The 18,701-nt window shown below is 37.2% G+C and overlaps 1 protein-coding gene across 1 annotated transcript in view; it reads right to left on the bottom strand.

Annotated features, from left to right (window-relative positions):
- The window catches only part of LOC126200705 (kinesin-like protein Klp98A), a 391,643-nt gene that overhangs the window by 111,840 nt on the left and 261,102 nt on the right, over positions 1–18,701 (bottom strand). The window contains exons 9-10 of the mRNA XM_049936729.1: positions 12,425–12,661; positions 8,474–8,663 (exon numbers count right to left, since the gene is read on the bottom strand). Of these exons, the coding sequence (XP_049792686.1) occupies positions 8,474–8,663; positions 12,425–12,661 (427 nt within the window). The remainder of the gene's footprint in view (positions 1–8,473; positions 8,664–12,424; positions 12,662–18,701) is intronic.

The raw sequence follows: 18,701 nt of genomic DNA, 5'->3' as shown, positions 1-18,701 counted from the left end.
TAAAATGTAATGTAATTGACTCAATCTGTTGTGTACAGACAAGAGAGGAGCAGCAGCCTGGTGCTCATGTTATCCTGACCTACCTCAATGCAGAAGGTGTTTAGCTGTTGTCCTGGTCGACACATTCTCCAGATCTTTTGCCCACTAGAAACATCTGGTCATGGGTTGCCAAGAGACTGGAACACCACCACCACCACCACTACCACCACCACTTGCCAGGCACAAATGGTGAATTCTGGCATAAAGTTTAAGCAGCATGGGATAATATACAAGTGTGTATTATCCAAGCTAAGTTAAATTTGATTCCCGGTAGAGTTAGAGTTGCTGATGCTGTCAGAGGTGGCAGTTCTGGGTTCTGAATTCCACATCCTGTTTATCCCCAAATTACCTACATAAGTAAAATTTTGTTATTCCCTATCCTTCCTTGCATTGCAATTTTAATAGACATAGTTTAAGGTGAGATACACAAAGTAAAAGCATTTGTAAACATGGAAAAAGTTTTTGACAATGTTGACCAGAATCTATTCTTTGGAATTCTAAAAGCATCAGTAATGAAACACAGGTAGTGATAGGTTGTCTAGAACTGATACAGAAACCAGACTCATATAAGCACTGAGTAACAAAGGGCAGTAGTTGAAAGGAGGGGGAGACGGGGCTGTAACCTATCCTCCTTTTATTCAATTAGTGCATTGAGAAAACAATAATGGAAACTAGTAATAAATCCAAAAAAGGGATGTTTTGCCAGTGGCATTGTAATTCTTTCAGCGATGGAGAAGGACCTGGCATGTCAGTTGAAAGGAATGGTTAGTTCCTTTAAAAAGAGGTTATAAGACAAATGTAATCAAATGTAAAACAACAGTGATGTAGTGTGAACTGAGCCACGTAATGTTGTGAAAATTAGATTAGGAAATTAAATGCTCAAAGAAATTGATGAGTTTTCATTTCTGGATGGCAAAATAACTGACAGCAACTGAAAAAAAAGGATATGAAATGCATACTGGCAATAGCAAGGAAAGCTTAGTACATCTTTACTGAAAATATTTGTTTGTAGCAAAACTTTATATGGAAGTGAAAAATTGATTATAAAGAGTACATACAAGGAGAGAAGAGAAGCTTCTGAAATGTGATGTTACAGAATAATGAAGAAGATTCAATAGGTAGATCACATAACAAATGAAGAGGCACTGAACTGAAAGGGGAGAAGAGAGCTTTATGTTAAAACTGAGCAAAAAAGGAATAGGTTGGTTAGACATATCCTGAGACATCAAGGAATAGTGACTACAGTAATGGAGAGAGAGAGAAAGAGAGAGAGAGAGAGAGAGAGAGAGAGAGAGAGAGAGAGAGTGTGCACGTGCGATTGCATGCATGTTATGGGGGAGGTGGAGTGAAAAAAGCAGACAGAGAACAAGTCTTGAATATAGCGAACAGGGTCAAACAGATTATGTAATCTGCAGTAATTAAGCAAAAAGGAAGAGGCTTGCAGAAAACAGAATAGTACGAGAATGCTTCCAGTCAGTCATTGGGCTCAAGACTATAAAACCTGTGGCACCCTAAAGACCAAGCAGGCAATTCCCTACTCTCTCTACCCAGACACAGCACAATGAGCAACTGTAGGCTATTTCACAAGCTTATGCTGGCCAGTACTGACCATTTCACAGCACATCTAATCAGTGTGACGCAGTATGAAGACATGACAGGCGAGTGTTTATTTTTCACTATCTGGATTAACACTATAGACAATTAGTAGCTAATATGAATAACCCAATGAACAAAATTAAGAAGATATTTATACATCACATTAAGAAAATATTTATACATCACTGCACACTGTTTTACATTATTAGACAGCACTCCATGGAGTCGCCAATCAATAAAATGATTCTCAGTGCTCTTGAATGGTGGTTTAACAGTTCTTTTGAGAAAGTCCAATTCCCCTACTACAAATGCTGCTTACTCTTCAGTTTACAGACAGACTAAACAGCAAGAATGATGACGACAATGACCAAAAACAACAACAACATTGTTATGTACAAATATCATGCTTATTAAAATATGGCAATGAAACTAAGATGTAAAAAACTTATAATATATCAAGCATTTGAACTGACAATGTTGCTGTAAACATACAATTTTTCGTATGGGTATGGCAAGTTAACTTTCTTTCTGTATTTTTTTAATGTTTACATTTTTGGCTATACAGAAGCTAAGAAGAGAGAGCTGCACCAGTACAGCATGACGTGTGTAGCAATGGAGTTCTTCAGTGAATCATTGGAAAAAGCATTAATTTTTATTTACCAAAATTGATTCTACTAGTATTACTAACAAGGTGACCTTAATGGACTAGCTCTCTTCTTCAATTTTCTTCAGACATACATAACTGTAAGCTCAGTGCCCAAACATCAATTCTCACAAAATCTAAAAAAAAAATTGCATTTGAAAATTAGAAGATTCCTCACCACTGTTACCTGCAAAACATTTCCATATTAATAACACAGTTGCTGGCGCTCAAAAGCATAGCACAAAAATTTGGTAATTGTGAAGTCAATGGCTCGAATCTCGTTGGTAGTAACTTTTTGAAATATTTGATTTAAATTTCATATCATTATGTACAAAAAATGTAAATATAGTTTATAATTCTGCAACCCACCTCTATACCCCTGTGGGGGTATATGCTATGGTAGCCCTCCACTCATCCATGAAGAAGGTTTCAGTTTGGAACAGCAGAAATGCAGTATTTAGTGGGATCATGACACAATGCTTCACATGCCAAACTTTGATCTCTACTACTACTGCTTTGCTACTTGCTGTATTTCATGAACTTCACTCATTGCAACTTTAATTAGTTCATTTTGTGTTCTTGTTTCTTCAAAAGTTTCTCTCTGTCTGCTTGCTGAGTGTCTCACTTGATTCTCTTCTCTAATTGCACCATGCAATTACTAATTAGAAATAGAAAGTTGTTTTTTTTATAAAAAGCTACAGTCCAATACTTGTTAACTAATGTTACCATGTGTTAATAAATATGGAATATTAGCAAACAAAACCACAAGTTACTATCGTCGAGATTCAAACCAATGACTTCACAGCTACTAGACTTTTAAGATAGTTGTTAAGTTGGTGACATCTATACTAATAACCTTAAAATAATTTGTAGTTAACACTGGTTGGAAATCTTCTGGTTTTAAAAGGCGTTTTTTCTTCTTCCTCATATTGCTGTAGGAAACTGATGTCCACGCACTGACCTTCAAAAATCCTATGGTACAAAGAAAATTGAAGGGGATCAGTCAGTAAGTTCCCCTTGTAAGTGTGAAAACAGTAACCCTTCTATTTTTTGATCAAGGTAACTTTGTGATTAGCATCGCAGTGAGTCTTTTGATAATAGCCAGCTACCTGTATAAGGAACTCACAGTTCTTTCTTGGCATCACATGTTTGCCCTGTTACCTGTTTTGCTAGTACATGTGTAGTGCTTTTATTATTTCCAAAAACACCTTGCGCATTCCTACATTCCATCATTTTGAAAGGCTACGAAATACAACACGTAACTGGTAGCATAAGATATGGAAATGGTTCAAAAATGGCTCTGAGCACTATGGGACTTAACTACTGAGGTCATCAGTCCCCCAGAACTTAGAACTACTTAAACCTAACTAACCTAAGGACATCACGCACAACCATGCCCGAGGCAGGATTCGAACCTGCGACCGTAGCGATTGCGCGGTTCCAGACTGTAGTGTCACTCCAGCCGACTATGGAAATGGAAATGAGCGTTTGGCGACACTGGCCGGGAGGCCCAGTGCGGGGCAGGTCTGGCCGCCTTGGTGCAGGTCTTATTACATTTGACGCCACATTGGGTGACCTGTGTGCCAGATATGAATGAAATGATGATGAAGACAGCACAACACCCAGTCCCTGAGCGGGCAATCTGTCAAGCTGATCACTCAGCTATCGGGGCGGACAGCATAAGATATGAAAATGTGTTACATTTCGTCATTGGTAAGATGACATAGTGTAACGACTAGAATATGGCTTACTAGCTACCAGTGTTACGCCAACGATATAAAACTGTTCATTAGATACATAGTATCACGTCAACATTCTCAGTCACGAGAAAAGTGCAAACTGCCACCAAGGGAAAATTTTGGAAACCAAGTGGACTAAACTCATTGGTGGTGCCGGATACTTGGTACATGCTCCACTTTGTTTTGTATACAACCATGATTTTTATTGTCACACTGTATAAAACAATTTCATCAGTAAACCTGGAAAACACATTACAGTGTTTTACAAAAGGTATCTTTTTTTTTAAAAAAAAAAAAACAACAACAACAACAATGTGAAACAGATCTTTCCAGTGGTCAAAATTAATACATTGGAAGAACACAGATTGGTGCTGGGGCCAACTCTCTGTTAACAAACAATTTGTTTTACATCTTACAGCATATAAATTACTAGCATCAGTAAAAGTTCACAAATATCATTTTTATAAGAATTCACAAAGTCTACAAATACCAGCTGAGGCATGTGGCATTCACTTATGAGGAACAGGTGCAGCACATGTCAAAACATGTTTGTTCACTGACAGTTGGCCTCAGCACCAATCAGCGCAGTCTTCCAATGTATTATTTCGATTACTCAAAAGATCTGTCACACATTGTTTTGTAAAGAAATACCTTTTGTAAAATATTGTAACGTGATTTCCATGTTTACAGATGAAACTATTTTATATGATGAAAATTATATCTGTAAACAAATCAAAAGGCAATGTGTACCAAGTATCCAGCACCACTTGGTGGTTTAATACACTTTGTTTCTAAAATTTTCCTTGGTAGCAGTATGCACTTGTCTTGTGATTGAGAATGCTGATGTGCTAGACATATCTAATGAACAATTTTATATGAGTGACATAACACTGGTAAGATAGAAAGCCATATTCTAGTTGTTAAACTATGTCTCTTACCAAGAGTGAAGTATAACATATATATCTTCTGATACCAGTTCTGTGTTGCATTTTATAGCCTTTGAAAACGATGAAATGTCAAAATGCATAAGGTGTTTTTGGAAATAATAAAAGTGTGGTCAAGACATAAGGAAGTTATTAAAGTACATTCAAATGGGCTGCTTTGTCTCACAGCATTTTCATGAAAATTGCACCTGATACATGCATAGCTTTGTCTGGTATGTTACTTATAAAGGGTAGAGGGAGGAGAGCCAAATACTGAGGGACTTTGAGCCATATAGCATACCTGTCTAAAAACTATTGTTTCTATATAAAAACACAACTGGAAACCACCATTATTCAGTTCACATATTTTCCTCCTTATGCAGTCCCAAACAAATGATTCTAACAAAAATATTTGCTAAAAAACTGAGTTCTTCTGTACTTTGTAGTCTACCATTGGAGCTTGATAATAAGGTAACTGTTTATAAGTTTTTACGATGCTTAAGTAATCCATTGCACTTAATTCAGAGTCTTCTGTAGGTCATTGTTGCTGCATATGGAATGTGGCTTACATACCAGAATTGTTTTTATAGCTGAAAGGAAAGCAGAATATCACTCCAGTCTGGAGTAAATACATTTCATACATGGTAACACATCGTACCACATCTGACTCAATGTTGTCACCTAGTGTGCTAAACTAAATTCATTGATATGTTTTACATTTCTCTTTTGTAAGCAATTTATTTAGATAGTCACAGCCCCCATTCGAAATATACATCACATTACAGAATTTTTAAAATTTTATTCAGGGTCACATAAAAGAGAGAATATCACAGATGCAGTGTCATATTTATCAAAGGTATGAGTTGCCTAAAGTATAGATCCCAAACATTTCATAATCTCTTTGCAATATCAAATTAAGGTTTTTTGGCTAATGATAGTACAGAGAAGTATTAATATTTTGCTATAGGTTAGTAATTAAAACTCTATCAACCAGAAGACACGTGCAGCTACTTTTAGATGAGATGATGAATTTTTTTTAACATCTGGTATAAGAAATGAGAAGTACTGTGATGTTACAGATCCTAAAAATTACTATAAAAACTCTGCTGAGGAAGTTAACTGCTGTCATGACATTCCCAATAAATTTTGTGCAGGTGGTACCCCACAGTTCATACATATTTCAAAAAATCATATTTCACAACTATCTAGAGCTGCTGATGGGATAAACCTTTATCAACTATCACATTTGATCAACAGAACATAAAAATCTTTACATCAGCCTGTATTGTAATATTTTTAATGTGGAATAAAAATAAAAATCCATGCTGCTTCACTGAAACTGTCATCAATTATAAAATACATTAACACAGACAACAGCATTTTGCTATTGACAGCCACCTTCATCAGTAGCTGTAGGGAGTTCTGAAATCTTACTTTTATGAAATGCTAGTATCAACTGGAAGAGTTAGTGTATTGCTTCTTCTATATGAAAATATGCTTCTTCTGTATGAAAATATGTCAGTTGGGTTCACAGAAAGTTCATGTCATATTAAAACTGTGTGTCATATTGGAAATCAAACCCAGAACCTTCCATTTCAAGGGCAGTGCCGTTACTGACTAATTTATCCAGGGATGATTCATGGTATATTCTCACAGCTTCAATTCTGCCAGTACCCCACTTTCCAATCTATGAGGACAATTCATGTCTTGAGACCTGAGTTTCTCCTGGCATATACAACTTTCAAATAACTTCCGGGAATTCAGCCAGGTAACACTTTCAGCGACGGCCGATATTTCGGCGGGAGAACACCCCGCCATTTTCATTAGCAGTTTGCCTTGAAAATGGTGGGGTGTTCTCCCGCCGAAATATCGGCGGGAGCTGAAAGTGTTACCTGGCTGAATTCCAGGAAGTTATTTGAAAATTTATGATTTGCCTGAATAGTATGGAAGAATATTACCCTTGAAAGCCAAGGTCCTGCATTCAAGTCACGACCTGGAACACAGGTTTTACCTGTCATGGAATTTCAAACCAATGCACACACTGCTACAGACAGAAATATTCATTCTGTGTTCATACATAATTTTATGCTGTTTAAAGTAATGAAAATCAGCAACTATGATGAAGAAATGAATGAAAAGACTTTGCTGCAGTGGTTAGAGGACTCCCCATTATAAAGATACACTAATATTTTGTAAGTGTAATGAACAATGTCTGCTATCATTCAGCAGTCTTTGACAAGGCACCTACAGTTACCTCCAGACGACAGAATGTTGTCAGCTGTACAAAAGATCCTGACTTAGAATAAACCACTGTAATAACATTATGATGTAGATGAACTTGATAAAAAATATAGCCATACCCTTTTGAGACTGTCACCATATTACTGCCATTTTAATTGTGGGGAGTTTAGACGGACGGGTGTAAAAGACAATAAGAATGTACACTGCAAGAATTACAACATTTTACTAGGAATGCTGCAAGCAAAATTTATCAAGAGAGTTGCACAGTGCCATGGGTGGAATAAAGGAACAAATAATTACAGCGAGGGAGAATGAATGTGTAATGAAAACTAACAATGAGTAACCTATTATTTTCTTGATAGTAGGAGCAGTTCAAGTGACCCTACAGACAGCAGGGCAAAAGATTCACAATGTAATTTACAAGCATACATTGGTGATATAGCCTGTTGTACTAAGACTTCAGTTACGTTCAGGTCTTACAATCATTTTTCTGCTTTAAAAGGTAACTTTGTACTAGCAACATTTACTAAGTATGACTGGACACTCATCTTATGGCTGGTATTCACCTTTTAACATGTGGTTAGCTTCTGCTGCTACTACTGTCACCATCATTACTACCCTCCTCACACCTGACAAAGAAGCCAACGACAACAATCTGTAAGCAGATGTTATCTTGGAGCTTAAAAGAAAACATCTACTTTTTTAATGTGTAGTGTGTGCTCAACTATCAATTCCATCAGCAACTGTCATGCTGCATACCAGCCAGCAACAAAGTTTCCAGTCACTACCGTTTGTCAATCACAATGTTATTTTATTTGAGGTCTAGGGACCATGTAGGATGATCTGGTATTACATTAATTATATAAATAAATAACTCAAGCAGCTGACGTAAGAAGCAATACAAGTAGGCAAGACTAAAATACTGAAATTTGGCTTCTTCGGCCTTGTAAATATGTGATATGCCCAAGCATTGCATTTCCAATTACCATTATATTGATGAAGACAACACTCAGATTTTGAATCTAGGTTAATAATTTTGGGATTTGATGGTCAAGAAAGCAGTGACAACATAATCAGCATAGCATATAACTTTATTACCTGGTGAGAAGGTTTGTATCTGGATAATATGTAGTATTCATTTCTATCTTTGTTCTAAGAGGTGTAGTATATTGGGCCTTTGTCAAATACTAGACTAAAATTTTAACACAGTGTAATGATATATAAAAGTGAGTTAAGACCAAGATTAACAAATGATTGCTGAATGAAAGCAAGAAAGAGGCAATTTATCTCACCCTGCGACAGTCTAGTTGGTTTGTCAACCAGAACTGTGTTGACCCAGCACTGTGCTGCATGCTTTGGAATGAGAGTAGCTACACCATCCTTCAGCTGAACGCTACAGTGTTCTGCTTCAACCCCAACTCCATCCAGAACAATATCTTGCTGCGTGGATGCATCCTCCGTACCAATTAATGTCTCACCCTCCTACAAAATATTTATTATTTCTGTTTCATGAGTATACACTTATAGATTGGATAGAATAAAGGCAACTGTGTGATGAAACACCGTTAAAGGAACTACTTAGAGCAAAATACTTCAAGACAACATCTCCAAGTTTCTTTCTTAACATTATTGCATTAGCTTAATTGCTCATTGTTATGAGTAAGCATCAACTGTGAACTTGTGAAATAAACCACAAACTGATTTAAGACTAAACATAAAATCAAGTTAGGTAGAGTGAGTAGATTTCAAGTAGTCATTCACATCTGTCTCCACTCAATTTATTGTGCAAAAATATTATAGCAATAAAACATTGCTAATACTGTATGCTATAAATGCTGCCTCAGCTAAATCTCTCAAGATAAATTAGTTCATCATATGACACTCACAAGGGGAGGCCGCCAATTGTGAAATTCAGATTCGATTCTTACTGCGCATAATAAAATCTCATGGCCAAAGGTGTAATGTGGCAAAGCACCAAGATGCACTTCTCAGCCGTTGTCAAGAAAATCGACAGTTAAAAGAAACCGTTGCGGTGAAATACTCTCTACGATTAATAGTTTTCTACAGCGTCGTGGCACAGCGGTAAGCGCTCTGGTTCGTAATCCGAAGGTCGCCGGATCGAATGTCGCGCCATGCAATTTTTTTTTATTATTAGTTTTTTGTAATTCAAGTTTGTTGCGAAAGCTTGAATTTTGTGTGTGTGTTTGTGTTTGTTTGTGTGTCTATCGACCTGCTAGTGCTTTCGTTCGGTAAGTCACATCATCTTTGTTTATATACGAAGATGATGTGACTTACCAAATGAAAGTGCTGGCAGGTCGACAGACACACAAACAAACACAAACATACACACAAAATTCAAGCTTTCGCAACAAACTGTTGCCTCATCAGGAAAGAGGGAAGGAGAGGGAAAGACGAAAGGATGTGAGTTTTAAGGGAGAAGGTAAGGAGTCATTCCAATCCCGGGAGCGGAAAGACTTACCTTAGGGGGAAAAAAGGACGGGTATACACTCGCGCACACACACACATATCCATCCACACATATACAGACACAAGCAGACATATTTAAAGACGTGGAATGTTTCCCTCTATTATATATATATATAAAACAAAGATGATATGACTTACCAAACGAAAGCGCTGGCACGTCGATAGACACACAAACAAACACAAACATACACACAAAATTCAAGCTTTCGCAACAAACCGCTGCCCCACCAGGAAAGAGGGAAGGAGAGGGAAAGACAAAAGGATGTGGGTTTCAAGGGAGAGGGCAAGGAGCCACCCCAATCCCGGGAGCGGAAAGACCCACCCCAGGGGGAAAAAAGGACGGGTACACACTCGCGCACACACACACACACACACACACAAATATCCATCCACACATACACAGACACAAGCAGACATATTTGAAGACAAAGGTTTGGGCAGAGAATATGTCTGCCCGCGTCCGCACACGTGCAGATGGTATGTGTGGATGGATATTTGTGTGTGTGTGTGTGCGCGAGTGTGTACCCGTCCTTTTTTCCCCCTGGGGTGGGTCTTTCCGCTCCCGGGATTGGGGTGGCTCCTTGCCCTCTCCCTTGAAACCCACATCCTTTTGTCTTTCCCTCTCCTTCCCTCTTTCCTGGTGGGGCAGCGGTTTGTTGCGAAAGCTTGAATTTTGTGTGTATGTTTGTGTTTGTTTGTGTGTCTATCGACGTGCCAGCGCTTTCGATACATATATATATATATATATATATTAATGAATTGCTTATGCATGTTGGTGAAGGCGGATGGCTCTCCAATTGCACCGCCTCCATTTTTCCGTTTTTTTAACAGGGTGTACCAAAGCTCTCCCGTCCGCACTGATTTTCGACGATTTTATAAGTTGCGCTAGGGACCGCATCTACCTTCTTTCGAAGTTAGCAGGCAACTACGCTGTTATGCAGCGGCTCGTTTCGGCCCATTCAACATCTGTCCTTCAAGTGTAACGAGCGAGTAACGGAGTTTATATTTCATACCTGCCACAGCGAATTTGTGTTCGTGGGGTCTCTATTCTAATTCGAACGTTTGACTTATGCTATACGTATTCGTTTCGGAATATCGTTTCTACGTCTTCTGTTAACTATACGTGGTTAACATTATGAAGACAATTAATAACATTTGTGAAATACAACTTTGTTTGCGGAAAACATAATGATGTTCGAAGTCGCCAGTTTTTCCACGACAAACAACTTTCAACAACTTATTATATGCATAATTGTTGTAACTGATTGCCGGTCATATATATATATATATATATATATATATATATATATATATATATATAATGACAGTTAAAAGAAACCGTAGCGGTGAAATACTCTCTACGATTAAGAATTTTCCACAGCTTCGTGGCGCAGCGGTAAGCGCTCGGGATTGTATTCCGAAGGTCGCCAGATAAATCATCTGCTTTGTTCATGTTCACCAATATTGTCTTGACTGTAAGCAACAATAGAAGAGAGATATCCTCCTCATTTTTCTTGAATCTTATCACCATATCCAGATACATTTTATTCCATCTCTTACACAAACATTCACCTTCTTTTAAGTCACTCACTCATCCTCTAACAGCTTCATAAGAACAATTGTTTGTATGAACTCCAACATCCATAAAAAGTACCTTCACTTCCTCTGCTACCCCACAGAAAAGGCTCCCTTCCCTTTCAAGCCTAGGTATCTACAGTAATAAGTAACATTATTGAAATATAGTAAAAACTGTTCTAAAATAAACATTTCACTCAGCTTCTATTGTGACACTTAGCTGCCAACTACAGTTCTACCTGACACTTCACACTTGCATGCTTCTGTTAGGCGAAAGGAATTTGGTTCCGTTGGATAGAAATAGTGTGATTAGAGCACAGCCCTCTACAACACAATGAAGAAATTTGATGAGAGCAAGTAATTTGTTTTTAATTAAGTTTGATTTATAACAACTCTGAGCCATGTGGAGTGGCCATATGGTTTGAATTGCCATGTCACGGACATCATGGCCCTCCTGCTGGAGGTTCGAGTCCTCCCTCAGTCGTGTGTGTGTCATTCCTAGCATAAGTTATTTTAAGTAGTGTGTAAGTCTAGGGACCGATGACCTAAGCAGTTTGGTCCCTTAGGAATCCACACACATCTGAACATTTAACAACTCTGATGTGGCCAGTCATATGAACAAAATTTGGGAAGAAAACAAGGCAATGGAGAACACAATGTATATTATTTTCAAAGTCACATTCCAGTACTGTAGTCACATTCCAGTATTGTACATGACCACTATCCACAGGCTGGACAATATACTATGTGTGATATGGTATAACTGAAGAAAACTGTGGGGGAAAATATCAACATTAAAAGTAATTGGGCTAACAACAAGAGCTGAACTGTTCATTCAATGAATAACAGCAAACTGACATGACTGGCATGCTAAAAATCATATTACTTGGATAGTGTGTGGACTTTTGAATGTTCACATTTAGAAATATTACATACCCAACACCCCCTTCTTCCTCACAGTCATAAATATATTTTAATTTTCTAGTATGTATTATGGTTGATAGCATAATGTAAGTAAAAAGAATAATGCAGAACAAAATGATCACTTCTGAATTTGCACAAGACTTTCCTTTGGGAAGACATAAACAGAAATACAGAAACACACATTAAACAAAAGTTATTTCCTCATTCTCACTATATACATTACTCATTACTGAACAACATGTCTCCATTTTACTGACCTTTAAGTGATACAATGTGACACCTGTGCTAAGAACATTATCATCAATGCCAACAAGATGAGGCATATCAGAATCAAGGACAACTCCCAGACCAGACTTTCTTAAACCAAGTGCTTTCTGCTCTTGAAGGATCTTTTGTGTTTCACGCCATTTTTCCGCCCATTCTTCTGTCAGCACCTTCTCTTGTACTTCTTTTTGGTGAAGCTGTGCTAATACCTGTGGTTGCGATTCAGTTGTCTGAAAAGAATAACGTATACTTTTATTAAAACAAGCTATAGCAAAAAAAATTGTCTACTCTATACACATTAATATTTTTAAAGGAGTAAGAAATATTAGTGCCACTGCACTTTTAAGGGTGTCATAAAAATAAATCTGAGTATCACATTTATAATCTTCATGGGATGTGGGTAGACTGACTCCCATAAAATACCTACTAAGTGATGGCAGGAAAAAACACATATAAAAATGTGGAAATGTGCAAGCTTCTGTAGCCATTAGCTCCTTCTGCAGAAGGATAAAGGAAGACAAATGTTGAGGTTTAGGAAATTGGAAGAATTAGGGAAAAGTCACCCAGAACACTGGGTCAGGTGAGACTTACTGGAGAGGATGAGAAGGGAAGACTGATTGTTGCTGCCTGCACTGAATGAGATTTGAAAACCAGAGAACTTGAAAGTGAAAGATATGATAATAAACAAGACTGAGATTACTGATAAAACATCATTAAAGTGTAATAAAAGTGGAAAGCTAATACACAAATTAAAAAATACCAAATGTATTTAAAAAATTAAAATCGAGGAAAGGAAAGGAATAGTGTTGTGTATCAGGCTTAAGGGTACACAACAAACACAGCAAAATGCTATCAAAACACAGGCCTGGTGACTCTCAGTTCCTAGCAGCTGCCTCCATATGGCACTTACCAAATCAGACCATTTTCTGCTTCTGCACCATGTCCTGCTGCACATTGTATTCATCTATTGACACTGCAGACACCCACCAAAGGGACCACTGTCAACTGTGGACTACATTGCTTCTGCCTTATACTGGCAGACAAGGACATTCTTCAGCCTAAAGGCATGAAAAACTATGCGCCAAGGATGCGCAGTTACGGTCTGGAAGTTGGAAAGTTCAGTTCTGTGCCTGCAGCCACCTCATTACAGTTCTCAGAAGACTACGGTCCAATTTAACAGTCCTACTTAGGCAGTAACAGCACAATTAAGAGTACTGGTCATTAAAATGCAGCATGAGCAGCAAGGCTCCCAAGACAATTTCCTGGAGTGCATCAAAAGTTACTTCTACACCTAATGATGATTCTCCATACAAGATTACCTGGTGCATCCTTCCTACCAAAAAGTCCTCAGTCCAGTCATAAATTTCGTTTGATACACCAGATAACTGTTCTTTTGACTATAAGCTTAGATGTGGTACTGAGTCAGATGCTTTTTGGAAATCGTGAAATACTGCATCTGCTGACTGCCTTGATCCAAAGCTTTCAGTATGTCATGTGAGAAAAGTTTGAGCTGAGCTTCACATGATCGATGTTTTCAGAAAATATGCTGGTTGGCATGGAGGAGGTCATTCTGTTCAAGATACCTTATTACATTTGAGCTCAGAATTTGTTCAAAGATTCTACAACAAATTGTTGTCACAGATATTACATGCTAGTTTTGTGGATCACCTCTACTACCCTTCTTGTAAACGTGCACAATCTGTGTTTTCTTCCAACTACAAGGCACAGTTTTTTGTTCATGGGATCTGTGACAGATTGCAATTAGAAAAGGTACTAAATAAGCCGCAAATTCAGCATAGAATCTGATAGGGATTTCATCGGATCCTAGAGCTTTGTTCAATTTTAACAATTTCAGTTGTTCCTCAACACCACTGACAGTAACACTGTTTCAGTCACCTTTTCAGTGGTACAAGGATTGAACTGGGGCAATTTTCCCCAGTTTTCTTTTACGCAGGAACATTTGAAAATGGAGTTGAGCATTTCAACTTTTGCTTTGCTACCCTCAGCTCCTGTCCCATTCCTGAGTGCCCAGACACTAACTTTGGTGCCACTAACAGCCTCCATTTACGAAAAGAATTTATTTGGGTTTTGTGAAATATTATCCGACTATATTCTGCTATGGTAGTCTCTGAAGGCTTCATGCATTGCTCATTTCACAGCTAAACATATTTCATTCAGTATCTCTCTATCTATAATCCTATGGATTGTTTGAAACCTATTAGGCAGTAGTCTGTTTCTTTAGAAGTTTCTTTTTAGTGACTGTATATGATGGAGGTTCCTTCCCATTATGAACAGTCCTGCTGGTAACATATCTATGCAGTGCATGACCAACATTCTTTTAATGTTGAGCCGTAGTCCCTCTACATGCTCCTGCCCTATGCTGCATGTTTCAAGTTCCTCATTCAGATATGACGCTACTGCTTTTCAATCTACTTAACTGAACATATATTTTTTTCTACGTGTTAAAGATGTCCATTGTACTTTGGTAATCACTGTTGCCACAACCACGTCATGGTCACTGATACTAGTTTTGATGTTGACATCCTCAAAGAGGTCAGATCTATTTGTTTCCATTAGATCCAATACATTTCCATCATGACTGGGGTTCTCAACTATCTGTTCTAGGTAATTTACAGAGAAGGCATTTAGTAACTTTTCACAGGATGTCTTCTCACACCAACCAATAACAAACTTTCCCAATTGATTCTTGGATTACTGAAGTCTCCATCAATGATTACAGTATGATTGGGGAACTTATATACAAATGAACTGAGGTTTTCTCTGGGGTTTTCGGTTACATCAGGAGATGAGTCTGGTGAGCACCAGAAAGAATCGAGTTTCTATTTTATGACCACCCCTGATACTGAGACTCACCCAAACAATCTCGCATGCAGCTTCAATTTCTGTCTCACTGGATTTAAGTTTCTTGACTACTGCAACAAATACATCAAGTCTATCTCCCATTAGCCTATGATTTCAATATACACTTACATATTTCCCACAAACCTCACTGCTCTCAATTTCAGGTTACAACTAGCTTTCTGTACCTAGTATTATGTGAGTTTCATTGCTTTTCAGGAGTGCTTAAAACTTTGGCATTTTGTTGTGAATGCTTCAGTAATTAACTATTAGAATTTTGATGCTCACATCTGTGGGGGAATTCTTTTGAATCTTACACTTAAACTTATGGGTCTCCTACAACTGTCGTTATCTGGACTAGATGGAGAGTCATCTAATCAAAAAACCCTCGTTTGCACCCCACACACAGTCAGTTACTTTATTGTGTGCAGTAATGTTGCAGAACAGCTCAGTACTTCCTAATATATATGATCAGTCTCCAAGCCAATTTTAAATTTACTACGGAAGTAGAAAAGGATCAGCAGCTACCCTTTCTAGATATGCTGGTTACAAGAACTGCTGAGATCATGGTCCACAGGATGTGTCAAAAACTGAAACATATGGACCGAAATCTGCTCAAGCTTTCAAATCATCACCCAAGCCAGTAATATCCTCGTAACACGGGCATGATAAATGTGTGATCCACAGCACCTTCAGCACAAGATGCAGCATCTGGAATGCATTCTGAGGAATGGTGAGTACTCCATCAGTTGCATTAGAATTGATATGTTGGAAGAGGAAACAGTGTGGAGAAATGCTCCCACAACCATTTACTCAGGAAAGCTATTAAAATTAATAAGTATGACAATAATTTTAACAAAAAAGAAGGAAGTCTAAAGGTAAACTGATCCTGGATTCCTGTGTTGTTGCAAATGACTGCTGCAAGTAACAAGTGGAGAACCACAGCTGTAATGACTAGGGAAATGTCCTCAGATGTTGGTACACAAAGTTTATATATTTTCTGGCCATGGGCTCAATTCTAGTATGCCACTAGCAGTAAAGTGTGAACCTTTGAAAATTCCAGCCACTCATACTGACAAAAAAGCCAGAAAAATCATTAAACAAATGTTGGCCAAAGATCTTGAGACAAAAGCCGACAGGCAATATGCCACAATGTCACATATGAAGAATAACAACTTAAATTGGAATGAAGTGTTTGTGAAGCTCAATTCCATCATTAAATTGGCTTATTTTGAATTGTTGGTGCCCCTACCTAATGGATTTATTATTGTCAACTGCATACTACACTTTCTGTAATTAATCTGGAAAATTGCATACAACATTGTCATTAGAAACTTTACTATTACATCTACAAATGAACAGTCATAATTATTTGATGATATGATAGTCACTAGGTTATAGTTTCTCTTCATACTTTTTTGAACTTTACCAATTTTTTTTTAACACTGGGGGGGCCTCATATCCCTGGGAAGAAATGCATAGAATGGATTTTGACTTCACCATTCACAGCTTCGTTATTGACATAACTTGTTTTTTTAATCACAGTCTTATGTTCAACTCGTGACAGATGCTAAAAGGTGTGTAAGCTCTGTTAAGAGTGTATGTTATATTTTTATTTATTAGTTGTTCAGTATGTTTACCATGTAATTGGCTTCATCAAAATACATTTTGCATTTTCATAGCAGTATAGTTGTTACTAATTTTTACATTATGCATCATGCATATATATAAATACATCTTTTTAGTAGTTAGTAATTTTTACGTTTTACACACATCATCATTTTACATTACACATAAATACATAAACTTCTTACTGATCAGAAGACTTCAGTAATAATCTTTATATAGTTTACATTCAAGAATTAATTATACAGTTTTACACATTTAGTAAATGATAGGTTCATTATTTCATTGTTTACACATTCTTTCCAAATTACTTGCAAGATATTCTTCAATTGAGTAGTCGCTTTATTTTTAAACCATGTGTCTAATACCTCCTTAAATTTAAAGATGGTGAGGGTTCTGAATGATTGTGGCAGTTTATTATATAAATTTAGACTTAGGTGTCTGTGACTGTTGGGTGTCAGTGACAACCTAGAATACAGTATATCAAGCATCCAGTTGTTTCTGGTGCTGTGCAAATGTAAATTCATTCTCTGCATAAATTGTTGTATATTTTCTTTTACATATATTAAGCAGTTATAAATATAGAGACTTGGGAGGCTCATTAAGTTTAATAGGCTGAAGTGCTCCTTACTGGTTTCTCTTGGACCCAATCCTTGTAAATTTAAATAATAAACTAGGATTAGATACCCTATTATTTTAAACGTTACTTATATTTACCAGGGTACTATTAGTTAAGGTCTTTAAACCCAAAGGATTTGGCGGTATCTCATTCCATTCAGAGGAATCTACCCTGTGATTGATAATACACAATTAACTCTACTTAATTTATTTGTTTGTATATCTCCATTATCAGAGAATATTTTAAGAGTTATGATTCTCAAGATTTATAATTATAAAATATTTCAGGTCAAGGTGCAGCTTATAGTTAAGAGGAGGTGGGTAGCCTTTTTTTTGCCATTTGAACACACAGTTTATGCGTGTTGAATTACCCCATAACAGAATCCCATATTGTAGCTGTAACTGAAAGATCGCATGGTAGCAAAGCATCAATAAACTTTTACTCACAGCATATGGTCATCCCATGAGAGCCTTTGGTCCATCGTTAGTCCCAATAGTTTGACACTCTGATTCTCTTCTTTTCATACCTTCAGATTAAAATAAATTTCCTCTGTTTTTGTGTTGTTTATACGTAACTGGTTAACAATATACGACACCCTACATTTTTCAAGAAGTTTGTTCTTTTTGTGTACCACCTCTTGTATACTCTCACCTGTGGAGATCATGGTCATATCATCGGCATATAAGACATTTTTGCAAGCTATATACTTTGAGAAGTCGTTAACATAGACAATAAAGAGGAAGGGTCCACGAATGGAGCCCTGTGGAATTCCTCTCTTAGTTTTCATTAATTCTGACATTTCATTGTTCACATACACCAACTGTTGCCTGTTATTTAGGTATGATTTAATTTGAGTAAGTGGTTTGTCTGCAGTACCATAATATTCTAATTTTTTAAAAATTATCTCATGTGATACTGAATCAAATGCTTTGCCTAAGTCTATGAGTGTTGCACAGGTGGTCAGTTTCCTTTCAAAAGCTCTGTAGATTTCAGTTATCAAGCTTTCAATAGCTTTTATGGTTGACTGATTAGTTCAAAATCCAAACTGGCTGTCATTAAGTAATTTATTGCTCTCAAAATACATGTAGATCTGTGCATGTGAACAGCTCTCTATGATTTTGGCCAGTAGAGGGACAACTGATATTGGCCTATAGCTATCTGGTATC

This window comes from Schistocerca nitens, chromosome 1, assembly GCF_023898315.1.
Source record: "Schistocerca nitens isolate TAMUIC-IGC-003100 chromosome 1, iqSchNite1.1, whole genome shotgun sequence".
Classification (NCBI taxonomy): Eukaryota; Metazoa; Arthropoda; class Insecta; order Orthoptera; family Acrididae; genus Schistocerca; species Schistocerca nitens.
Note: the sequence above shows the minus strand (reverse complement) of the source record. Positions and strands in the feature narration are given on the sequence as shown.